The 26,921-nt window shown below is 39.8% G+C and overlaps 1 protein-coding gene across 5 annotated transcripts in view; it reads right to left on the reverse strand.

Annotated features, from left to right (window-relative positions):
- The window catches only part of CACNB2 (calcium voltage-gated channel auxiliary subunit beta 2), a 254,364-nt gene that overhangs the window by 104,617 nt on the left and 122,826 nt on the right, over window positions 1–26,921 (reverse strand). The window contains exon 1 of one of the 5 annotated variants that reach the window (XM_075082699.1): window positions 6,788–6,919. The exons of 3 other annotated variants lie outside the window; for them this stretch is intronic. In XM_075082699.1, the coding sequence (XP_074938800.1) occupies window positions 6,788–6,820 (33 nt within the window). In that variant the 5' untranslated portion in view covers window positions 6,821–6,919. Of the gene's footprint in view, window positions 1–6,787; window positions 6,920–26,921 lie in introns of those variants that run through there. One more of the 5 variants, XM_075082700.1, reaches the window with a different exon arrangement.

Raw genomic sequence — 26,921 nt, forward strand, 5'->3', positions numbered from 1 at the left:
TACCTTTAAATCAAAGTGAGGAATTTCTACACCAATACATAACAAAAGTATGTACGACTAGCATCACTGAAGCTGCACCTGAAACATAAAATAGTATAGCAATGACCCTGAGAGAGAGGGACGTTAGGTAAGATACCATCACGGACTACTGGGATCAGTTGATGGGCTGAACCTCTCTTCTCCCCCATAGGGATGCCTATTGGGTAAGACTCGAACACTTGGTTATACCAAGTGATCCCCCAGGAAATTTGGAGAACAAGCTTGTTATCTTGTGTTTTGTGTTTTATTGCATTATACTTGCATGTGTTTTGCAGACAGTGTATTTATCACTGGCAATCCAATAACAACATGTATTTCTGTTGCTTCAATAAACTGCACTATTAGTGAATCTGGCCATGAAGCGTTATTGGACACGACTAGAGTAATACTGATTGTCCTGTTAGTGAATCCCTTGCGGACTAACAGTGCTGAATTGGGTATCACTCAGAACCTAAGCCCAGCCGTCCCCAGCCCCTCTGACATCTAGGACCAGCTGGATTGCAAGGGGGTTTATTTTCTGCCAAATTTATTCACCTATTAATGCAACAACATGCCTTCCCTTTACTCCGTAAAGAGAAGTAAACTTCTCCCTTGCTGTTTCATCACCTGGAGCTGGTCAGTGTTGTTGGTATCCAAATGCTAGAAACCATTTGACCTTTGCTGAGTTGACAGGGCTCCCTCCCGTGCGTGCCCCAGGTACAAACCTGCTTCTCAAACATGGCACGCTAACCGTGACCCACTTCCATGGTAAGAGGTATGCTCATTCCCCTCTTCCATTGCCTTCAGATACCGCTCAGCACTAAACCAGTATGAAAGGATCCAGGTTAATCATAGTCTGTTTCCTTGCGTCATATTTGCTGTTGGAAATATCTATTTCTAAAAGATAATTCCTGATGGGGGAACACTGTCTTTAATCTCCAAGAGCTTCACATACCCCAGGACACTATGTTATAAAACAGGTCTGTTGCACTCTGTGTGAGGGAAAGCTGATCATATGCTCATGTAAGTAACAGGACTTACAGCTCAGTGCCTCCACCTATGGCCTCCATGGAGCTCCCCACCTTTTTCTTGCCTGTTTGTGTGTTGGATCATGGGGACAGAGGTAGGGGGGAAGGCCAGACACAGTATAAATCCCTTCAGTGATGAAAAAGGCTCCATCCTTGGTCAGTGAAATTCAGATTAAAGAAAAGAGACAAGGAAAAAAAAGCTTTATGAAGGTGAAACAGTAATATCTTTATTAAAGAATCTACTTTGCATACACTACAGGGAGTAAACACCTGCTCTTCTCTGGGGGAAAAAAGTATGGTCACTATAATTGCGCAAATCAGTAACTGGAAAACACACCAAGTAACTTGGGAGTAACTTGGAAATGACCAATACTTCTCTCTACATGGGTTTATTAAGGCTTTTCTCTCTAGTGTTTCCCTATCCTAAACTGAAACTACTTCTGGAGCCATTCTACTACATGATCCAAGCCAGCGGCTCTCCCAGACTTCCCTTGGGGGAATCCCAAAACTCATATGCAATGCTTAAAACCCAGCTGAGACATTTCTGAGCTAGTCATGGGGAATGATGCCATACAGCATGACCCTCCTTTTTCCAGTTTAGGAAAGAAAAACTGTATCGCTTCTACACTTTGGCTGCTGCAGAGAATTCATGGATAAAGGCTGCTAAGAGTGACTGTTCACAAACCCACATCCAGCTCTGGATGTGAGCACGTCTGTCCTTCACATAGAGCCCTTCTCACTGAACACCCTGTTTTAGGCATGAATAACTCCATTCCTAGTACATGTGTACAATATTTGCAGTTGAAAATTAATCAAATGCCAGCATTTGTTACATGTAAAGCAGGTATTTTTAAAGCAACTTCACAGCTTTAAAAAGTTAAACCTTTATTGTTACCAGAAAAGAACCAAGTATCACCTAAAATTTAAAGGCAAAGAATCAAAATGTCAGGTGATTTGACCAAGGATGGACTCATGACTCTGAATAACACCTCAGAGGCTGAATTTAATTTTCCTACCTTTCAAGCCTTTACTTCAAGTTACACTCACATATGCCACACAAATAAGTTGATGAATAAGACGTCTGAACATAGCATTAGATTTTGCTGCCTTAGGTTGAACTAGAATGAACAATAAAAAGTAATTCCAAAATCTCAGGGTTAATATTTTACAGTGTTCTGCCACAGGAAATCTGCATAACTGTGCTTGCAATAAGAAACTTGCAATTCAAGTGAGTAGGTTCCCAAAGAAGCAGTCCTGACTTACGATTTTTAGATATGTTCCTGTGTTAGTCCACAGTATGATAAAAAATACTGTTGCTAAACAGTTACATGTGACTCTCTCCAATCTTAAAGGACACACGTATTATCTTTTCTCCCTTTGCTCGGTTTATGAAATAAGGTAAGTAGTGATGACTCAGAATAAACACTGAAAACACAACAATGTGTTCTCACCACTGACTTCTAGGACTTCAATAACATGTTTCTAAAATAGGTGGGGTTTTCCCTTCTCACAGTGAAATTAGCCCTATCAGCAGTCTGCCTGCTGCAAATGGAATCAGGGTCTGACTGATTCAGGAATAGCACTCAAAAAGTAACCCTTCTCAAACCTGTCATTTGGCTGCTTCAAGATCTTCCACTCCTTTAGAAATCTAGCAGACAGATTTTCATACTTTTTAGAAGATAATGCTTCCCTGCAAGGAGCTATAAGCCTAACTGGCATCTATCAACATCACACTTAATATTCCATAAGAAGTGATCCATCCTGCAAGAGGACATAGGCAAACTCCAGGGAAGCAAAGATTTGATTTAGACAGACAACTTCAAAACTTTTGCCTGGAGAACACAAGTGACAAATGCTGGATTTCCAAGGCAACCAAAACATTTGCTCTGGACATCACAACCAACTCACTGGAATTATAAAGAGGTTTTCCATTCTTTGTAAGGATATCTTCAAAGAGACAAATCTATGAAAGGCAAAAGAGTCAAGTTTTGAGTTTCTTAAGAAAGTTAAAAACAGCTACTTGACTGCAAAAGTGTGAAAGCTGCATGCAATTGAGTGAATGAAATTCAGTGATTTTCCTTAAATGACCGATTATCAAGAAAACTACTCCCTGCCTACGAATTACTCTGCTATAAAATAGTTTTCCAATTATTAGGTTGTTCTGAAAAGAAAATCTAATTAATCCTACACCATCACAATGTCTGATCATCCTACTACAACAGATCCCAAAGTTTCTACTGAGAAAGACTGCCAGGAAGAAGGAGAGATGAAACGCCAGGTGGTCCTGTGCCTGAATAGAGACTAGTTGGTGCTGTCAGGCTTGGCCTCCGTACCTACACCCAGGGGCCGCTGGAAAGGCAGTGGTGGGACGTGGCTGGAGATGCCCAGTGTCCACAGCCCAGAAGCCCACCTGAGGGAGCAAGAGCAGAGGCTCTGCGGTTATGGGAAATGCCCTGCTGGGCCAAGCATAGCCTGGGGGCACAGGAGAGCCGGCCAGGCCTCCCAAACGTGCAAGTGCTAAGCTAGATTTCCCTCATCACTTGTGCAGCAGGCTCAAAAGGCTGTTGGAAGTTTTAGATGCTTTTGCTTTGGGAGGTTAAAGCAGAGTACGATTTACCAGCTCCCACTTTCTTCTCAGTTTTTGATGAACTATTCCAATTCTGTTCTGTTATCAGAAGTTTGTTTTGCAAAGAGGAAAATCCCTACACAAACAAGTTACAGCCACAGATGAGATTGCTTAGCCTGTAGACTTTTATAGTTTCCTCTATTTATGAAATTAAATTGCTTACTATGCTCAAACACCTCTACATTTCCAGGTGTATAAAAAAATACCTGAAAAGGTCACAAAAGATACCATATGTTTGTTCCAACCATTCTTAAGATGTTAATAAGCATCTGCCTAAAGTGCTAAAATGCAATGTCAAAGGTACTCAATACTCCAGGTTAGAATATTTATGGAAAAACTCATTCAAACAGGGAAGGACCACAGCTACATGGTTTTATTAAAGATTTCAAAAATACAGCATTTGTCACTATGCCATGAAATGACACAGGTTTTCTTTTTTATATGAAGTGGTCATAATCCGCAGCACTGTCTGTTGGTAATTGATCCTTTAGCAATATTACCTTTTTTAGCTAGGGTTTGCATAAAAATTGATTATCAGTGCTGTCAGATATCTGGACTTATTATGCACTCAGAGTAAACTAATAATCCAAGCTTGTTTACACACAGGACCAACCAAAAAGAAAGCAAAGGAGGGCACCACATGCAAAAGTTGGTTGTACCCGTTTGTGGAGTTTCGCTATTAAATTTAACTGAGTTAGAATATCGCTTCAGATGCTCACATTTCTGCAAATGTGTGTTCGTGCTCATGTGGACATATATGTGTGCATATGAAAGGCACACAATGACCACAGAAAGTTCTGTTTCTTTATTACTCCATTTAAGGTTTGGGTTTTTGAAGAGGGTTTTATTGAATTCCTCTAAGAGATGTTTTAATCATTCTATGTTTCATTTTCTCAATAATCTCCTCTCTGGGATAAAAATCAAATTTTATATGCATATCTAGAATACCTCAAACTAATTTAAAATTGTTTGAAATTAATAGTGAACTTAAAATTAAATCCTGAGATTCTTCACTGTCACTCTTTTCCGCTCACTTTGTCCTTCAGTGACTCACAAGTAATTGTTTGTGTGGGAAGATAAAACAAATGCCTTTTCCACAGTGCAGAGCATATGGCTTCGTGGACTACAGATCTGAACAAATAAAAGTTTTACATTGATTCTAGCTTTTACTGAACAATAAAACTGTTCTTCAAGCTGTATGTAGGCCATCTATTCTATTTTACTTCTCACCAAGTAAAGCAAACATCTTGGTAAGTCTGGCTGCCAGAATAACACCAAAAAAGTGCATCCGTGTTTCCCCCGAACTATCTTGCTGTAAGGAAAAGCTAAGAAAAGCCAGAAATGATATTTTGGTCTGGACTTAGTGAAACATTTTGTTTGAACAGATCATTACATTTCAGTTTCAGGGACCTCTAGAGATATCAAAGAGAAAAAAAAAATTAAAATCCCCCAAACCTACACAATTCATGGTGGATTTCTTACTTTTTTCTATTGATGCTATTCCACTTTGCTTAACTATGTAGTAGAAAAGGAACTGGAATGAGATGTCCCACCTGCCTGGGAAAGGTGTCTTAAACATTAAACTATTTTCTGTGACACAGAATACTTCAATACTTTTAAAGTTGAAACAGCATCAGGAAAAGAGATTGAGAGATACAGGGGAGTTCAAACACCTAACACCGTTCTTCAGTCATCTAGGTTATTTCCAAGATACTTTAAAATTTCAGACCCAAAACTTCACTCTTGGTACAAACCAGTAAGTAACTACAGAGGGTACAACGGAACATAGAGACTGGGCAAAAATCTGTTACGAGCGAATTGCAACCCTTTACAAATAGCTACAGAGATGTAATGGATTAAAAAAGAAATCGGTCCAGTAAAAGCTTTAAAGTTGGAAACTTTCTTTTACTTGTCAATTTTTATAAACAAGTAATGAACCCATAGCATAATTACTGCAATGTTGTTTGCTGCTTTGGAGAAAATAAGTGATTTTCAGTTGTCTTGCTTGGTTTGTAAAACTTTGTGCAAGTCGCACACACAAATGAGTTCAATGTGCAGACAGCTGCATTTAAATTATTTTCCTCAACAACTTCTACGTTTCCTGCATCTCAAAAACATATCTGTTTGGAATTAAAAGAAAAAAAAAAAAAAGGAAAAAGTCCAAAATAACTAAATTAATTCCTTGAAATGTGTTGTAGAACCCAGACTGCCATAAAAGGCGCTTTCATACTTCAAAGAGCAACTTCAATAATCAAAACAAAACATTTGCAATTGCCAGTTACATGCAAAGAATGTGCCACTTTTTAACATGTGATATTTATTTTGATGCCCTATAGTACAATTCATACCCATTTTTTTGTCTCGTTATTTTTCCTCAAAGCTCCTCAGGTCTTAACTCGGTCACGAGTGGTGTGTGGGTGGAAGAATCCATCCCTTTTGCTTACAATGTAGCACATGAGCCTCAGGCTGCAAAATTGGAAACTTTTATGTCAGCCACCAATGCCACGCAGCAGCGCGGAGCTGTTAGCGGTCTTCTCGTCTTCTCTTACATCATTGACTTATTTCAGATGTCATTTTACACAAATACTGAAGTAAACAGTGTCAGATCTTAATGTGGGTGTGTTTGGGTGGTTTTTTTCAAGCTAGCTCTTTTGATGGACATTACAATGACATGTTTTGAACTGTAGAAAGGAAATTATTTGGCAACGGCCCCACAAACATACAATTAAGGGCAGTTCTGTAGGCTACTTGTAGTCCATCTATGTTGCAAAGTATGGACAAATTCTGAATTATTTGGAAGCATGGTTTTCCTTAACCTAAAGCCTGAATTGCCTCAAAATAATCAGTACTTCAATATTTTCAACATCACCACAATGTGATAAACATGACAGGGAAAGTAAATCTAATTTTATCTAGCAAACTGTATCTCACTACTTGAAAAACTTGCAGAAAAATGTCATTTTCCAAAAGCAATCGAATTGGTGAGTACTGAAGTTCAACTACAGAAATAAGCACTGACAGAAATTCAAACTGCCCAATAAATTCTGAGAGACAGGAAACATTAAAAGTAAATATAATAATAATAATAATAAAAAATCTTTAGTTTACATCTTACCACCTCATAATCCTCGCTGCCAAAAAGGTACATAGCTACACCTTCCCAGCCTCACACTTCAAACGTCCAGAGCGTCCAAAACGCCTAGAGTAGGATCTTCAACTACATCTTCAACTTCTGTGTTTCAGCCAGGCAGGCTTCACAGCTGCGACACAGTCCCAAGCGCTCGTTTCCCACGCTCAAACTGCTCTTTAAGTCTTGCGCTCAGCCACGAAAACAAAACCTCTTGCTGCAAGGGACCGGGGAGCCGACGGTCTGGGAAGCCGCTCCGGAGGCGAAACTCCGCCGCCGGGCGCGGGAGCGGGCGCGGGAGCGGGCGCGGGAGCGGGAGCGGGCGCGGGAGCGGGAGCGGGCGCGGGAGCGGGCGCGGGAGCGGGAGCGGGCGCGGGAGCGGGAGCGGGAGCGGGCGCGGGAGCGGGAGCGGGCGCGGGCGCGGGAGCGGGAGCGGGAGCGGGAGCGGGAGCGGGAGCGGGAGCGGGAGCGGGCCCCCCGGAGCGCAGCGGCGGGCTGTCAGCGGCGAGCGGGGCCGGGCCGCGCTCATTCAGGCTCCTGCTCCTCCTCACAAGCTGCTGGCGCTGCCCTGATTGGCTGCGGGGAAAGGCAGGGTCGGGGAAGAGCGAGCGGGAGCCCCGTGCCCTGGGGTTTGGGACGGGAGAGCCCCGGAAGGGCGCAGGAGCGGCATTTCTGGAGGGCGAGCGGACGCCGGGCTGCACTCATCACCGAGAGGCAGAGGGGGCAAAGGCTGCAGTCGGGCGAAGTGCTCGGTGTCAGCGAGCACGGCTAGTTCAACTCGGAGGAGCTCCGGAACAGGCGGTTTGCAATCTGGACTACCTGAGCTCGTCTAAATTTACCCCTCGCTCCAACAGTTCTGCAGAAACTCCTGAAGATATCTCACTATCCATCCCTATTGAAAAAATAAAAATCACTCCAGGATAGTTGCCCACTGCTATGTTTGACTCATTTCATTGCTTCCTTCTGCTGATTAATCCCAGGCTGCTCTGCTAGTGAATCACAGCGCAACTTTATAACGTGCTGGCACTTAGGTAACAGAAAAGTTATACCCGCTGCCTCCACAGCACTGCAAGCAGATCCAACATACGATACCGCGCCATGACGGAAGAGCCTGAGGCCCTGCCTTGCTCCAGCTCAACTTCCAGTCCAGGTAGAGCAGGCAAGAAAGAGTAAAAGCAGCCAAAGAGCAGCATAAACTGCTAAAGACTTTAGAGACAAATTCACCCACAGCATTCCTCATCTAATATTAAGATGAGGCTTTGAAAATCCATCTCATTAAAGATGATTTAGGAATACAGCATAAAGTGAGCCGAACATTCAGAAATATTGCCCTCTGGGAAAGGCTGGCCTTCACAACTGAGGAAGAGGCCACCAGCTGGCATCCAGTAACATGACCCCAACATTAAAACAGTGCTAAGAAAGCCATCCCGTCTCTGCTCAGTCCTCTGAATTCATTCATATTGCAGCTATCACTATATCCCATAATCAGAACTATATATAAACTGTAGGAAAAATTACGGAATATGTGATGTCTGAAGAAGGAAATGTGTGGCAAAACGCTTGCCCGTTCATATCTATGATCATTTTAACATAATATACACAACATATCATGACAAGATACCATGAACACATTTAGCATTGAAAAACAGTTTGTGCTACTCAACTTCCTCGTCTTCACAGAGGAAAGAGGACAAGACCTCCTTTCTTAGAAAGACACCAAATGATGCAGTTCAGGTACATTGTAAACCTCATCCCTGTTCCTCCCCCTACCTCGCCCCCTGCCTATTTTAAATAGATCTTATCTTGAGTACCTCAGTTTCTTTGCATGAGTTAGTAGAATATTCTTCTCTCAATCTGCCTTCTCTGTCAAAACAGACCTTTGGTCCTCTGTTGACTATATGGGATGTGACTCATGAGTCTGGAGTTTTTAAGTTCTTGTGTGTATTCATAAGCAGAGTTGAAAGTAAGCTATATACTCTTAGAAAGAGCAAATTATAAATTAGAATAAATTAATTTTACTCCCCTTCACTATCTTCCAACCGTGTTTACAAAATAGCGGTAGTTTAATCTGCTAGCCAAACTGGTCACTTCACATTGTATCAATTCAAATTACACTTCAAACAAGGAATATCACAATATTGCATTCCCAGAAAGTAAACAAAACATGCACCATTCCTGCATGGAGGCAAGTAACAGATAAAATACACCTCTAGTAGAATGCAATAATCAGTTGTTCAAGTTGGTGGCTACTATTGATGTGGACCGAGTGTGGTTACCTACATTTATTAGTCTTAACGTAATTGCTTAAGCTTTACTGCACAGCTTTTTTAGCATGAAACCACACCTGTCAATACTAGGCAAAGCTAGTGCCACCACCCATTACTTAGCTAGTCTGATACAGCTCTAACAAGCAACTGAAATTTGGATGCCATTACTTGATTGCTCCCTTGTTGGATACGGCTTCCACTATTAAATTTGGAAAAAAAAATCAGGACGAATGTCACAACTGCTCCTACCACCCAGAATAATGAAAACATATTGCTTTCTATGTATTAAAAATTATGGTCATTTGTTTTTAAACAGTTTCATCAGTTCCTGTATTTTGGGCATGAATATGAAATCAGGGAGGACTGCAGTTCACATATACTCAACAGAGGCTTAGGGCATTATTCAGACTGTCACCATAAGTGACTTACATGTCACAAGTAATTCTTACTACAGACAGTACAAGCAGCCAGAGTCTGGCAGCTTGGATGGTAAATAAGCTGAATTGCTCATTGCTTTCTTGAATTGAAACATCATGACAGGTACCCAAGTCTATCTTAGGGCTCCACAAAGCAAATCTGTATATAGCTTTCAATGTTCAAGAGTTAAAGTCTGCAGAAATGCCACTCCTGTTGAGGGCATTTAAGCTTAGCACAGCACTTCTGGATGACCGGTGCTCCACTCCCAGCAAAATGAGCGCAGTGGGTTTTCTCTGTGCTTCCTTCGCCCTGTGGCTCAGTGCGGCATGGGACTGGCCAGCACAGGGCGGAGAGTGTCTTGCCAGTGCTGACCCTTGCAGTGAGGCAGTACAGATGAGAATCTCATGATCCACATAGAAAGAGTGAGAACAGAAGTGGAAATAGGGGAGGGAGAAAGAGAAGTAGGTTGGAAAAAGGCATCTGGCAGCGATGGGACTGGAGAGGTGGTGGGAAGGGCAGGAAACCAGAGTGCAGAACAAGGAAGGAAGCAGTGACCTACAGGGAGGGGATGCTATAAACCAGGCCAGAAGACACAAATTAAGATTAGGCAAGAAAAACATTCATGGTAGGCAGGGAACACATAAGAATTTGAAAAGACCTGCACAGGGACAGCTGGCTACCTGACTAGCCTAAAGCTAGGAGGAAACCAGGGAAGAGGGAAATGGTGAAGAGCAGGCCAGAGATGCTGAGATGGGATGCGTGGGCAGAACTGGCTGATCAAGCAAACAGGGGCTAGTGAAAAACCTGTAAGGCGGCGATTTCAGTGAGAGATTAAGTTTAGGAGAGCAACAGAACTGGGAGAAAGGCAGAAAGTGTCAAAACCACAGCAATGGCTCTATAAAAAAAGGTGGAAACAAAGCTAAGGGTGGAATTGCTCCTCTCCTCTACTGGTACTTTTCAGCAGTATGTGTGCTTGAAGATGTATGACAGAGCTACACAGGTACACAAACCCAACTTGATGAAGACTGGGCCTCAAGAATCAGCCCTCAGGCTAAAGAAAAGCAAACTACCTGGAGGCTTTACCATGAAATTCAAGGCTACAGTCTGAAATGAGAAGTAAATCACAAGAATAAAAGAAATAACTTCTTTAGCTTTCTACTGTACACAAGTATTTTTACAGTAGCCCTTGCTCATCTGTAGAATCCAGGACAACAATAGCACTATTAAGCATATGTTAACAGAGGTACACAGGTACAAATGCGGGTGTGTCAATATGTGCGGACTTTGTTTGCTTTAATTGTTTCTGTAAATTTCGTGGCTTTCACAAAAATCTACTGACATGTATAACACCTGATGGGAGGGAGTAAAGATGACAGAGCTAGACTCTTCTCAGTGGTTCCCAGTGAAAGGGCAAGAAGCCATTAGCATAGATTGAAATATAGGAAATTCCATTTAAACATAAGGAATTTTTTGTTGTTGTTGTTGCCCAGGGAGGTTGTGGAGTCTCCATGCTTGGAGATATTCAAAAGCCATCCGGACACTGTCCTGGGCAACTGGCTCTAGGTAGACCTACTCCAAGCAGGTGACTGGAGTAGATGACCTCCAGAGGTGCCTTCCTACCTCAACCTCTCTGTGAAACCATAACAAACAGATATAAAAGTATCTGATTAATGTTGATATTTAATGATTCCATCTCTCCATTTTAATCTTCAGAGGTTAAGCATAATGGCTTTTGAAATTGTCTAGGAGGATAGAATTTAACTCTGGTATTTAAACTCTGACCCATGTCTTTTAAGCAGAGCTATGAATTGTCTACACTATAAATAACTGTATATCATACTACTCCAACATAGTGCCTTTGGGAAAACAAGCAGAAAAAACTGCTGACATGGTTGTCAAGGTTAATAGACTAAACAGACCTTCCTCGATAAACATGAATCTTTCAACTTGCATCCAACAGTAACAACTATTTTTTCTTCGGGAACGCAAATGGAAAGCAACCAGCTCTCTTTTACCTAATTCAGATTCAAATTCAAATCCCACTGAAGAATGTCAACAGCTTGTAACTGTCTTTTGCACAGCTAGCAACAAGAATTGTCTCTTGTAAATGCAAGCATTTAATTTTTAAGGGAACTTTGGCAACGCTCCTATTTTCATTCACCTGTGGCAAAAACCCTGAAGAACTTGTCCCCTTTCACATGTGGGACCAAAGAGCAAGAACTATTGCACTTGAATTACCTACCATCAAAGCTATCCTATCCCACACCAGCACTAAATAATTGCTTACCAGTGTTACTTAAATGGGAACATGATGATTAGTAAGTAATTTTTCAGGTTTTCCACCGAATTTGAGCTCTCCCATTGATTTTCTCCCATGGTGGTCAGGATAAGTGTGGGCACTGCACTTCCAGCAGCATAACCTGAGGCTTGCCTATACCTCAGGAGTGTTATTGCCCTGAAAGAGTTACAGGAGTTACAGGAAGGTTTTAAAGGCCTTCCTCTGAACATCAGCATATTCTGAAGCATAGGTCTTCTTCAGATCTTCTCATTGCCCTTGTACTCTGAATGCAGCATGGCGGTAACCTCAGTGTCCCAGCAGTTAGAACAACTGGGAAATAAGACTGTGTGTTCTAAGAAACATCAAAGTATTTTATGAAAATGATAGGACTGTCTCAGCAGGGGAGACTGAAAACAAATTAACCCAGAAGAGTTAACAGCTTGATCATAGCACCATGCTGCTCAGCTCATATGATTTCATGACAGGTAAATCATTCAGTTTGAGTCTCCCAGACTCCAGCTAAACACCCCTACCTGTATGTCAGGGGGAGGGAAAGAGAGGGATGGAGGGGCCAGGGCACAATTTGGGCCTTCTCCTTCACTTCTTCTGAATGACGCCTTCCTCTCTTTTTAAAGCACCCCCCAAATAATAGCATGCTTTGGGTCAACTTAAAAGGGTTTTCTTTGTTTGTTTGTTTTTAAATTTCATATCAGCAGAAGTGTTGGGCAGCATCCCAGAACATGGTGCAGATTCCAAACCATCAAGATGCTTTGCGTTCATCTCCAGCAGAATTTGTGTTTCTTGTCTGAATGTAATGGCTTTACAGCTAGTCATAAAATCAAAGTCCACCTCCTTACATAAAATACCACACATCACGTAGGATGTTTGTAATTCTCCTTTACAGATGGTGTACATCTGAAAGAGGGTTGATAAGTAACATTTTATTTTATGAGATTTAATTTAGGATGTAATAAAAACCAATGTCAACTAATTCAAGATGCAGTAATTAAACACTTCCTTGAGATTAATGTCACATCTTAAATCTCAAAAAATAAAAGATCAAAATGAATGAATAATAAAATAAAATCTGAAAGTATGCCCATGGAACTACTGGAATGCTATTTAAATTTTATTTTTAAACACTAAAGCTGCTTATCATTTGCAGATTGTTATTGGTTATTATGGTTACCATTCTCTAACACAATCCAATCTGCCTGCAGTTTTCTATTTCAGGATACAGCAGTGATAACATTAACAGCAGACTAAACTTCTCAGCTTGCAAACATACTTACATTAGGGGCACATGCTATCTCCCTCTGCATTGAAAGATAACATGAGTATGTTCTCACAGTGCCACAGAAATAACAAGTTGCAAATGGCTGCCATGCTTCTTGCAGTCAGATGTTAAAACATTTAACGTTAACACAACTCACAATGAGTATCAGGAACATAGCAAAGATCTGATACAATTTGCATTATGGATACATAATACAAATACCTGTTATATTATGGATGCTCTGCAACACTCAGGTTTTGGAGAGGTGCTATAAAAGCTGTAAAGTTGGAAGACCTGCCCATGGGTGACTGTTACCATGCGTTGGCAAGATTTTTCAGTTTTATTTCTTTAAATGTAGTGCAGAGTCACGGGAAACATTGTCTTCTTGTAGCCTTGCAGCAGTGAAGCACAGAGAATGGGGATACAGACAGAAAGAACAAGTCAAATGTTCAACATGCCGTTGCTGGTCTAGGATGCTCACACAAGTCACCTGCAAGCAAATATGCAGCCAAACACTTCTGAACAGCTATAAATTTTGTCAGAGCTTTAAGTGGTCGGAAAAAAATTGTCGTCAACCTCCCAATTTAAAAGAAATAATACCCTGAAGATTAAAACAGAGATGTTTATTTTGCTGTATTATTAATTGCAAGAAGGGAAATGCATACGCTTTTGAGCACAAGAACATCAACAATAAAACCAATCTTCACAGATAACACTATGAGCTTGAAGTAAAATATATAAAACTTACACAACCCTGGAAAAACAACCTGTGATGGCTATAGTTCCTCAGAAAATACAGCTTGCCATTGAAAGTTACTAATTTAACTCTGTAATGTCACCAATACATGCTGCTGTACTGAAGGCTACACTAAATGTACACTGGGATTTAATTGCAGTGAAAGGCTTTCAACTCACACTCAGCACATGTCTGCTCTGGGTGCACTGAAATGTTTCAAGTGCCACGAGCAGCTCGATGATCCACAGATGCTGATCTCCCAGGCCTGTTGGCTGAGGAGTAACTTTGGCTTGTAGCTGTGTACAGAAGTCACGATGAACTACCAGGGCTATTAACTACCTCTGGCCACATTCACAACCTGAAAAATGTGCTTAAGTTACAGGCTGTCCCCTGGGTACTATTGCTGTGCAATTCCCATACTTGGGACATTGACCTCTCAACTGATACTTTACAGAGGAGAGGTCTGAGCCCTTGGCCCTTTAAAACTGTTTTGGTTTTTAAAACGAGGTAATAATTCAGGTACCAAGTCCAGCCATACCTCAAAATCGTATTTATAAAAGTGCCTGTAAAACTTGAGCTATTAAGACCTCCAAATTCTGTTCTTGTTTCAGAAGCAAAAGTGTATCTGATCAGCAAGAGCTACAGCAGCAGGCCACAGGGGGTATTTTGGCACACTTTGCCTTTGTTTATGGATTTCTGGCACAAGCCATCATTCCACAATTCCATCAATTTAAGTTATTGAATCTCACCAAATGTTGTGGTTTCTTTGGCCTCATCACTTCTTCAAGTCTCATTTCTCATTTTTACTACGTTTGAAACCTCTGACATTTCTGATGCTTACACTTTTGGCAATCCTAAAAGCTTTATTAATTATGTTTAATTTTTGGTGAAGAATGACTTGCACAATTTAATGAGCTCCAGTGAAATGAGTTCTGGTGAGATGTGAAAGCTGGAAAACCTGTCTCTGCAGAAAGGACTACATAACACTTGAGACCCACTTCAGAGCTCAGAATAGGAATTAAGTGGAATTTAGGCAGCACGTGTGCTGTTTTAATGGCCTCTCTCACCTATGAGGATGGGCGACACCCTGGCACTGCAGAAATGTACTTCAGTTTAATGAGCAGGGAGCCAGATGTGCAACCCTAGCTAATAACTCTCAGTGCATTCCAGTGAATACAGTCAGAAGAATCAGTATGTGGATGCAATACGTACAGTAAGTTGTTCCTTACAGAGAACTAATGCAACCTGTTACAACATTTTCAGAACTGCCCTGATGAGATGCAGCATGAAGGTAAGATACTTTCAGTCACTCTTCTGTGCCCACCTAAATTAACAGAATCTTGTTAGGTGACAGTAAGAATACTTAGGACAGGGTGGAAAGGTCTTCCCTCTCCTACACTGAAGTGATACATATTTTTTTCCCATTTATATTCTCCTAGATCAGTGTAAAAATGTGATTTTTCAATTACATTTTTCTGTTTTCCCTGTTGCTACAATTCACAAACAGCATTCATAAAAAGAATGTTCTGGACAGCCTGTTTCCTCAGACATGACAATACTGAAAGCTGACGCTTCAAACCAAAGAGCATACCTCAAACTGCATTTCTGTGTTGGGCTTGCTTTCTCTGCCTGATACTCCAAGAAAGGCACTCCAGCATTTTCTACATCCCAGTTAGAATTTTAAAGGTGAACCCATTTGTGTGACTCAGCAGTCATCCCCCACTACCGTTTTCAGGTTCAAATCTGTGATACTAAGGGGAGTTGAGTGAGGATTTCTGAAGTCACTGAGAAACTCCTCCTAAGTACAAAAAAATTAACAACTGATTTACCACGATGAAAAAAGTCAATAACATAAGAATTCTGATCAAAACTGTAATTGTTGATCTTAATATGATAGTGACTTATAAAAAGACAGTGTTTTGAATTCCAAGATACAAGAATCTCTCCTCTTCTAAATTCATAAAACTGAACCTGAGCTGTATATCCTGTAGTGCATGAAATAAACAGAATAACGGATTTACACTAAACCAGCATCAATGCAGAAAGTTACTTTTAAAATTTAAGAAGGAAATGATTCGTTCAATCAGTTTAGTTCAGACTCCTTGAGCGTCTCCTAAAATGAGAGACTTCTGCCATTATATTGCTAGTTGCCTTGTTTAAGTCTGTGCAAATTCTAACGAAGCTGGGAGATCCATATGAAAGCACAGCTTGAAACTGGTCACACTAGAAGCTGGTCACATTTGCTTGACAGAAAATATTCAGCCAGAAAATATCATGATGTTCTGGGAACTCACTGATTTACTTCTAATTTGGCAGAAAGTTATCAAAGTGCTTACTTTGAAAATGACTTTTCTAGTATTCCACCATAGCACAAGCTTTTGAAACTATTACATAACTAAGAATTAACCTGTTTCTTCTATACTAAAGTGACCCTGTTTCCAAGATGAACCGGAAATATTGCTGAAAAGCAGTATTTTAAAAGTTCAAACATTACTTTTCCCAGTTCTTTACATATATTCACTTACTAGTTTCTAGAGAGCAAATATGCAAGAGATTACTCTTTCAAATAATACTGATTTGAAAATGCTTGTTTCATTGTTACATTATTTTTAATAAATTTTAATAATATAAATATAAATACACAAAAAAGATATGCATATTTTATTATCATATAATGATAAAGACGTGAATGTGACATAAATAGAAAAAAACAGAAACTTTCAAATAAAAACCAGTCACTGAATAGTGCTTAAACAAGTAAGCAAAATCGTAAGGCTTTTAATTAGAGGGAAATATGTAAAGCCCAAGCATCTTCTTTTCAAAGAAGCTCTACCCTGATGACTGAGCTGCTGAGCTACATACTTAAAAATTGTGCTGAATTGCACAGAAATGATAGTACATACTTGACTGAGGACTTTGTCAAACTGAGAAGAAACTAAGTTACATTACAACTATTGCAACCATGAGCAACTCTTCCTACTGATGTCCTTTGATCAGCATGAGCCTATTCAAAGTGAAATTTAGCTTTTCTACCTAGAATTGCTAGCACAGCTTTAAAATTATTTTTTTCCTGACACTAATATTCTACCAATACCATTAATGAACAAGCTAATAATTTTTAACGGATGAATATGCTAAATCGTCAATCTGTCAGCATACTTTTGGCAGTCTCCAAACACTCAGAAAAAAAATAGAAATTTATATCCACTAAAACACTGCAAAATGCAATGTATCATTAATGACGAGCTGCAGAAAAACAAGTTGTTTTGTGAACAGCAGAAGTAACGAAGCCTGGTTTCCCACACACACCTCCACAATACCTTCAGCTCGTTCTCAATTTTCCCTACACACCACATGCTCCGTACCCTTGGTTCTCCTCCCCTCCCCAAATTTCCCTTCCCTTTCCATGAGCTGCTCGTTGAACAAGATGCAGCATTTGTTTCAGCTACTCTGGAGTTAAATTTGTGCTCATCGGCTGGCCGGATGCTATCTTTGAGATGCCAGAGGAGCCCAGAGAATGCCTTGACTCTCACACACTGCCATGTCCAGCCCCCAAGAGGGTCTGTTCTAAGCACTCAGTACTTCTAAGACCTCTGCAAGACTGATTTAAATTGGCCATTGGATTGAAGTTACTGAGAAGCGCAACTAACAGATGGAAAGTGGGATTGCATAAATCTTGTCTTAGGAAACCAACCTAAAAATCAGAGCTGTTATACAAAGAGTGTCCGTACACTTTAATACACAGCAGCTTGTTTAAATATAAGATGATGGCATGAACAGCAATGTAAACATTTAGTCTGTCAGTCAGCATGGAGACTTTTCAAACTATCTTTTTCACAGAACATTGGTTGCTGTTATTAAGCAGTTGCAAGTATGATATAAACCATAGGCTTTCATATAGCGTACAGGCAGCACCACTGGTGCATAAAAATTTGCAAAGAAATACAGTACTTGTAACAAAGAACCTGAGGGATCAGTAATAAAAAAAAAACTGCAAAAAGTCACAGGTGCATATGTAATTAGAAAACCTATTTTCAAAATTATAACATCTTCCATATTTTGGCCCATAGCAAAAAAGTAGAAATTAAAATAGAGCAGCCTAGTGGTTTAATAGTCTACAAAATGGGTATCTGAATGCAATGGAGGTTTCAAGACGCTTTTTTTTCCCTCCTTTTACACCCTTTTTACGCTGTACTTCCACACTATCCATCCTGGGAAGCAAATAGCAGATTTTGCCCTTTCAAGTTTATGAATTCCTAGGCTCGTTCACTGCAATTTGAAAACTGAATTAAAAATAGCGGCAGCAATTATATATTCCACTGATGCTGAAAACATAAATTCAGGAAAATCTGGGTAAATTTGCAAAAAGCAGGATGTCACTTTTCTGCATAGTGGGTGAGGTAAGGACAAAATGACAGCCTCAGGAGACTGCAAGGAATTACTGTGCCTGATGTGCTTACACTTTCTGGCAGTTACAGAAGTTTCCATACTGAAGAATTTCTATGTCACAAGGACTGTGTTGGTGGTGAAAAAAAAAGTCAGTGGTTATGTAATAAGTATTATTTTATTTCATCCTACTGTAACATTTTAATTGACACTTGAATACTTCAGGAGTCAACTTGTTACAAGGGACATCCTGAAATTTGGCAATTCAGAAAAAAGTACCCATTAAACAGTTATCTGAATCTCTGTTCAATTATGCAATTTGTATCCACTTTTGATGCAACATCTGTCATTAAGAGACTATCATCAATAGTCAATTTACTTAATTATACATGCCAAGAAATACGAGCGAAAGTTCACAAGCTAGATTTTTTTTAATCTTCCCAATCTTCCCAGTACCTTCTTCTCATCCATCTAGACATTTCCTTTTTCATTGAGATAATGTTTGAGGACTAGTACCGCTAAAACCAAGCTAATTTGCAAGCACAGCTTCCTTTAAAATGCTCTGAACAAGAAGTGACTACAGCCAAAATTCACATTAGCAAAGCTAAATGGTCCTCTTCCCCTCATGACACATCTAGAAACTGAGGACATGTGGAGAGAACCATCATCAACCATCATTTTGAAAGGAGGGTTGACCAAATGTTCAGAAATTCACGTAATAGCCACAGCTGAATCCCTTCAGCCAAATTCTATTCCTTTCCACCTGTGTTCCACTTCACCTCTCCTGCTTTGTTGCTGCTTCTCAGTTCTCAAGGGCTGTACCTCCCCAGCACCGCTCCCTGCAATACCATTACTCTGTCAAACAGTAACTTCTGCCATCCACCAGGACCTCTATGACTATGCCAAATAGACCATGGACTTTTTCATGATGTGATATGAGGGAAAAGCTTGGTTTTACTCTAGCCCAGATAAATCAAACTCACCTTCCCCTTGATGACATTATTTGACAACCAGTAGACAGCAACATGAAAATGTTGCATGGAAACATGAACATTATTTCCATGCTAAGTTCTAACATCAGGTAGCATCTCTTTAGGAAAACAGTATTTTCTTTTTTTTTTTTTTTCATTTTACATCATTTCCCACACAAAAAAACCCTGTTCTCCAATTTTTCCCCATTTAGAATTGTATTGGATTGTCAGAGAACCTGAAAACACATTAATTCATCAGAACTCTTCAGACCTGCTTGGAAAGATATGTATTAAAACTTAAAGACTTAAGATTTTAACTATATTAATTATATAAGAAAGTTATAAAGGCAGCTAAAGCTACAGTTGGATTTGATGGTCTTAAGGGTCTTTTCCAACCTAAATGATTCTGTGATTCTACTAGTAGCTGGTTTCTGCTGTTCTCAACACCCACGCTGAAAACAAGTCCGGTGGAGTTGTATATGGCAGTTGTATACCTTCCTACTTCATGGCACACTTCTTATAAGACCTATTGTTGCATTATTCCCCCGACAAACATAAGAGCACATTCTAATGTCAGTAAAGAAAAGTTGTCCATAAAAGGAGGATACAATGGATGTTACCAATAACTGTTCAACTTCCTACGTGAGGACCCCTAAATAGTCCAGGATCAGGAATGATCCAAATCTGATTTCCTTCTAGAAGAAAGCTGTGCAGCAGCTGTTACACAAGACACTGTCCCTGGTTTTTTTCAGTAGCTGGAATGCTACATGTTATGCCTCCAGTACATTTCTTTCACTGCAACTATTTTCAAACCTCTCATAGAGCTTATAGAAAGCAGCAAGTTTAAGCCAAACATTTGGCTGAAGTTTATGCCTATGTAACTTTTATTATTTTAATCTCCATCTTTTGTTTTCTACAGTGTAAAAGAAGACAACAAAGCACATCCAATTATACCTTTTAGAAAATATTTGTCATCTATTTATATTTTATTTCACAAGCACAGCTGTAGTGGGATATGTGCTACTATAAGTCCCTGGCCCCAGAATCCACACACCTGGTCAAATGCTGCCAAACCAAAACTCATGAGCGTGTTACAACCTAGCCTAAACCAAAAATAATACAGAGTGTAACATTTGTGCCTGTAAAGAGAATGTACTTCAAACTACTGCCAGCAGAGAGTCCCATTGCTCTCATATTGAGGAAAAAACAATTTAGCATAATTCCCCAAAACACAGAACAAATAGCAAGCTACTCCGTTTTAACTATTTTAATAGGGTTATAAGACAGAATCACTCTCAGCAACAGCCACCTGTGAGTGCTTTCCCTTCCCCTCAGTTCTAGTTTTCTGCAGTTTTTCAACGTGACAGCAAGTTAGTACATTTTTAAAAAGGAAGCTAAAAAGTGTAATTTGGACTTCCACAAAAAGGATGGCATATTTTTCAACAATAGATGAGAGCAAAGTGAAACAGTTTAACTGTAATTAAGTTAACTTGCAAGCAAGCCCGTACATTGCATTGTGAAATTAAAGGGCTCCCAAGCATCTGGACTGCGCTCCTTCAACATATGCTTACCCCAGGAGTAACGTGCTTAGTTTGAGGAGACATCAGGCGTCTGTCAAGCATGTCAGCCTCACTCCAAGTGGGCCAGCCCTTCCAGCAGCAGCAACACTTCTTACAGGAGCAAAACCTCTGACGCAAAGCAGTGCACCAGCGAAAACTTCAGCAAATCAGCCTGCATTAACCATTATTTGAAATATTTGTCCATCTAAGGCCTGATTTAAAGTGCCCAGCTTTTGTCTCTATGGAGCGATACTGTTTGCTGGCGATTCCTCTCAGCTGTTGATCTGATTCAGTCCCTATGTTAGGTTACAGCTCAGCAGAGAGCCCGTCACCATCAATTACCAAGGAGGAGTGGGAGGGCTCCGCGCTCCCGGTGACGTCAGCCGCTTCAGGAATAAAGCCTGCACACTTGCTGGGGTAACATAACATTTTATTAATCTCAGATGCATGCCCTGCAGCACGCATGACCTCCTGTTAACATATAACAACTTGCTATGCAGCCAGAAACAAATAATGGAGAAGTATCTGAACACGAACACTGGATAATTGGACTTCTTGATGTTTGTGGATATGGATTTTTTCCTTTTTCCTCCTCCCCTCCTAAACCGAGATATTAGGCACTGGTATTTCAAGTTGGAAATCTCAATTCAAGTTGGAAATCTCCCCTGTAAAAGGAAAATTATGCTTGACCACAATTAAGGTAGAAGATATATTATGGTAGAAGATACATTCAGATGAACCTTAATCGTGATTCTTTATAAAAAATACCATCCTTAAAAAAAACCTTATTAGACACATCAGCATGGTAGTTCTTCCATGCATTAGCCAGTCCACTGAAATCATCAGGGAAACATGCATAATATTATTGGCCCTAACGAGGCTAAGAGTTTGCAAGATTGGGGTCAACTGGCTTAAAACAAGAGTATAGGTTACATGTAAATAAGAAGAATGAACGATACATGTCTGTATTGGTCAGAGGCTTCTGGAGGTGTAGTAAAGAGGAGCAAGGAGCAGGCAGCAACAGGCAGGGAATGGTATTAGCAGAGAAAGAGCTGCGGAGATGCAGCTTTCTGCTCCTGCTACCACTGACATAATAAATGATGAGTCAGTGACTCCTGAGAGTAGCAACAAGTACAAACCTTTTTTTTGGCTCCAGCTGCTCAACCAGCTAGGCAATCTTCTCCTCTCCTTATGCCTCAAGACTGGTCTTTAATAAGTGTGCTAGGCAAGCAAAGCCCCATAAAGACAAAACTCTGGTCTGTGAGAGCAAAAGCATTGCTTATTTCTAAAGGCCAAACTCTCAACACTGGCTTTGTAATTACATTCTGTAAAGTCAACAGTAGTTGGAGGGGGAAGGGCAGACCCCACCTACATGTCTCACAATAACAATCAAAGCAGTTTGATTTTTTTTTTTTTAAATAAATACCCCAGACTGGCTCCCATATATATTAACTGGTTTCTATACATATTTTCACACAGCCACTTGTAAGGTGTATCAAGGTCAGTATGAAGTTATGCACTTCCCTCCCCCCCATCACTTAAAATGTGATTTCTTATTTACACTAGCTACAAACCATATCGTTAACAATTCTAACTCACTGAAACTAGAAGTAACTTTTGGTTTGTATGTGATCAGGTTTGCTTTTTTTTTTTTTTAATTTGCAAGGGGAGGCTGGGAATGCAGGATTGTTAAAATTGTAACACTGTTTCAAAAACCAATATTAATGCTAGGCTCAGTTCAGATGCCAAAATAGAATTAAGTGAGTAGAAACCTTGCATAAGTTTATGATGATAACCAAATATTTATTTCTCATGAAATAGATATTTCTGTTTACCTGAAATAAATTCAGCAAAGAAAAACATACGGAACATTGACAACCTCTTGAATAATTTATTTTGACTTCCATAAGGCACTTCTAGGATGTATTATTAAACTGGGAATGTTGAAACAACTGTTGTTTTCAGATGAAGCAAACAGTGAACTTCAGCTAATATAATTTTAGAAGGCTGTGAGAAGTATAGCCATTTCTGATGCAGTGCTATATTAATAAAGCTTTTTTTTTTTATTCTAACAGTACAATTACTGAGCTAGATTTTTGGCAAAATTATCATCCTTGAAAAGTTTAACACACGCTGTGGGACACAAATACCTTAGGGCAAATCAGAACTACTCTGAAGAATACACACAGTCCCAGCTGGAATATCGCAGTTAGGACAGGGCAGCTCTGATTCCAGAGGCTTATTTCCTGCCCTTCAGCAGATTTTACAGAATACTGAAACTAGGCTTGCAAGACCAGGCTGTCATCATGGCAAATTTTGGCATCACAATATTGAAACAAAAGAACTTTGTACTAGAAAACACAGCAATAAGATGATTTAAACTGCAGAAACAGCAATAGAGAAATATTGTGGTACTGATCATACAGTTTCAAAAGCTCCCTAAATCTTCTAGACACAGAATAGAAATGACTTCTTTTTCTTCCTTTTTTAGTTTTGGGGTTTTTTTTAAACTTATGAGCAGCTGACAGTCATGGAACTAGTGTGTAGTGAATGCCAGATGATTTCTGTCCTTTTTTGCCCAAGAGGGTGAATGGTCACCTAAGAAGTGCCAGGTCTGTTAAAAGCCGCATGCTGCTGAATAAATTAAGGTGCCTTAGAACAGAAGTGAGTGACCTTCAGCCACTTAACAGAAATATATAAGGTCTTTGTTAAGAGAACAGGAACACAATTCATCCAATTACTACTATTTTCATTCATTCTTTAATCTTGTGTAGCACTAATGGGGAAGTAGCTTTAATGTAAAATATTAACACTATATTTACACAGTGTTTTCGTCAGAAGTCTCAATCAGTTTTAAACATAACCTCATGAAATTTTACTATGTTTGGACCATATAAATACCATTAAACATATAAGCAAACAGAGCACTGCCTGACTAAATACTCATTCTCAGTAACATACTAATAGAAGCTTTCTTGTGAATGTTTAAGATTTTTTGGTTTTGGTTTTTTAGTTTAGCGAATCAAGGTATCTGGACTCTGCTTCTTTCCACCCCAAACCGAAAATGGATGTCTGTCTAAAAAAGTTCTTCTTGACAAATCAGATCATAAATGAGTTGTTAGAGATCACAACAGTCAAGACTTCAGAAATGATAAAAGCTTAAGACATATGAGTAATTTTTCTCATCACCAAGTTTTTGTGCATCAGCTGATCCATATGTGGACATGTGGGCACTCAGCATATGGCAAATTAATTAAGGCAATTTATTGTAATTCTGCCTCATTATGGATTATGTTATCTGGCATTTTCTGATGGATAAATGCATGAAAAGGTAATGCATGGAAGCTTGTCAATCCACATGTCTAAATTTAATATATCTTTTTATATATACACATATACACTGGAGGATTCTTCTGTTTCACATTTACTTCCCATTTTAAAGGCAGATACTGTGTTTGGTTTTCTTCAGTTACCTGAAATACCAAATTTACTTTTATTAAGTCATCAAGTAGATCACCAGTCTCGCACAGTTTATCAAAAATTACTTCTTGTCTCTGAGATTCCTCAGCCAACTCTTTAGGTATCCTAGCATCCCATACAAAGACCTCAGGTGTAATTAAGCATGGTCCAAGCTGTCCCCTTTCCCTATTTGAAGGTGAATATAAATATTCATATAAGTTACATATGTTATCAGCTCTTCTCACCTGGCAAGTCTCAACTTTAGACGATTTTCTTTCCCTCTTGAGAAGACCCAGTCTTCCCAAAAGACATCAAGGTATTAAAATCCCTCATTTATTTATCATGACAAGACAGCAGAGCTCTGTATATGCCTACGCAAAGTTGATAAATATGAATTTTGACATCTACAAAATTTTTGTTGAGAAGACAGATAAATTAGTCAAAACTCACACAGAGTCAACAATTCAGTAGCAAACAGACCCAAACCCAGATTTCCTAAAGTGCTGCAACAAGCTTTCCACAGAAAACACTCAAAACCACCCTGTCGACAGGAGACCGCTCAGTTCCCTTGCTCATGTCAAAGCTCACAAAGGTTTCTCAGGTTCATCATTCCCTCTCAGATCTTTACCAAAGAGCCAGTCTGCTTGGTGCTTTGCGCACTAACAGAAGAGGGCTGCTCACACAGCAGAGTCCCAGGTGAGATGCTGAGAGCGCGGCTGGTTGATACTTCTAGCAAGAGACAAAACCCAGCCGCTCACCCAGCACGGTGGGAGCTGAGCTGTAGGAGAGCTGACTGCTTCCCGAGTACATTCTGCCCGGTATGAGTAAGGGACACAAACAGAGCCTCCCACCTCCAAGGAAAAGTTTCTTCACTACCAGATACAAAGTCAATCTCTTGTTTTAATCTCTGTGGCCAATGAAAAGTCAGCTATTTTCTATAAGTGGGAGAAGGTTCAAGATGAAAAATTTGTCACAGAATAAAGGATAAAATTCTGTAACACCTAAGTATTGCAAAATAGGTTTGAAACAGGTGAGTACTCAAACCAGCAGGATCACTGGTTATAACACACAGGGAAGGTTGGGTTTGGGTTTTTTCAGTCTTGGTTTTTTTGTTGTGGGGGTTTTGTTTGGTTTTCTTGTGGGTTTTGTTTTGGTTTGGTTTTGGTTGTTTTAATAAGGGCAGGCTTGTTTAGATACCTACTTGGAGAAAAAGGTTCACAGCTATGCTTTAAAATTAAAATGCACAATAAGAGTGCCTGGTTTACCATGACCTACACCTTCAATTCCTCGTTTTTGACCAGCTAACTTGAGGGATTTGTCTTCTGAACGGTTACTCCTGAGAGCAACAGTTGCAGCTAAGAGCAAAGTGTTGCATCTTCATGGATGCTCATCTTCCTGACTTCAAGTACACACTGCTTTGTCAAAAATCAGTTTAATGGAAAATGTGGAATTCCACCAGTCTAAATACACTCCCACTCTCATATGACACTGCCTTACTGCAAGGTCCACAAAGCATGATCAGTGCACAACAGTACTTTATGGCTAGTTGTTGGTTAGGAAAGCAGGATTCACAGAGCTTCTACGGATCACTTAATTTTTGCAGAGAAGGAACTTCAGCACTAGATGAAAATTTAAGTTCCCTGATGGCACTGAGAGATGTGTTAGGAACTTTACCGGAATCTGAGTGCACCATATAAAACACAAACATCACATAAAACAGCTAAACTAACAATTTAAATAAGTGAACGCCACTACCGAGAGCAGAGCTCTTGGTCCTCTCCACTCCTGCCCCCATCCCTAGTACCTCCAGCAGTGCCTTCCCTCCCCTCTGCTGGTCCCAGCACTTGTCAGACTCCTCCAAGAGGAGAGTGACATACCTAGCCCAGTAGGAAACTTCTTGATATTTTTTTTTTTTTCTTCTTCTTATTTTATTCTGCCAGATCAGTAAAATGAAATAGCTAAAGGGAACAAAAGCAAGGGGAAGCATGCTGATAGTGGTGGGGCAACAAACCTCCGCTGCCAAACCTCACTGCAAAGCATTACGAGATAACCCACCAAGGGCCTAACTCCCTTTGTGAGTCTAATCTCTATTTTGTAATGTATAGCAATAGCTGTGCAATGTAATGCTGTATCAGTTTAAAAGCAGAGAAGACATCTACTTCAAAACAGGTATCTCACACTCAAAACATTAATAATTAACCACCCACACACAAACACTTACTCAAGTAAAAAGAAAAAATGACAGCTTTAAGATACGTACGGTTGTGTTTAACATTTAAATGAAGTCTTTTTTTAATTAAAGATAATTCATGTCACATTTTTCCCCTCTGAAGTACAAATTTAACTCCAGCCACAGTGAATAAGGCACACGCCTCCATCCATACATTTTGATTTTATAATTACAATAGCTACAGACCATGTTAGCTTACTGCAATCTCCTTCAATGTTAATTCTCCTGAAAATGTTCTTATTGGTGTGATTTGAAACCCACAAGGCTCTCTTTGGTTGGCTTTAGATTAGGCACTTACATAACTGTAACATCTGGGGCCCATTTCCCCTATGCAAGTTCCAACAGACACACTTTCTGTGTGTACAAATTCATTTCTATTTAACAGACGCCTGTATTTTGGAAAAGCAGACTGATACACAATTCTGTTCAACTGAACATACAAGTTAATACATATTCTCCCAGAAATGAATTAAATAAATAATACAATTTTGTGTGACATACACCCTTAATGAATTCCAGCGTGGTTTTTTTTTTTAACTTCTG

This window comes from Phalacrocorax aristotelis, chromosome 2 (genome assembly GCF_949628215.1).
Source record: "Phalacrocorax aristotelis chromosome 2, bGulAri2.1, whole genome shotgun sequence".
Lineage (NCBI taxonomy): Eukaryota > Metazoa > Chordata > Aves > Suliformes > Phalacrocoracidae > Phalacrocorax > Phalacrocorax aristotelis.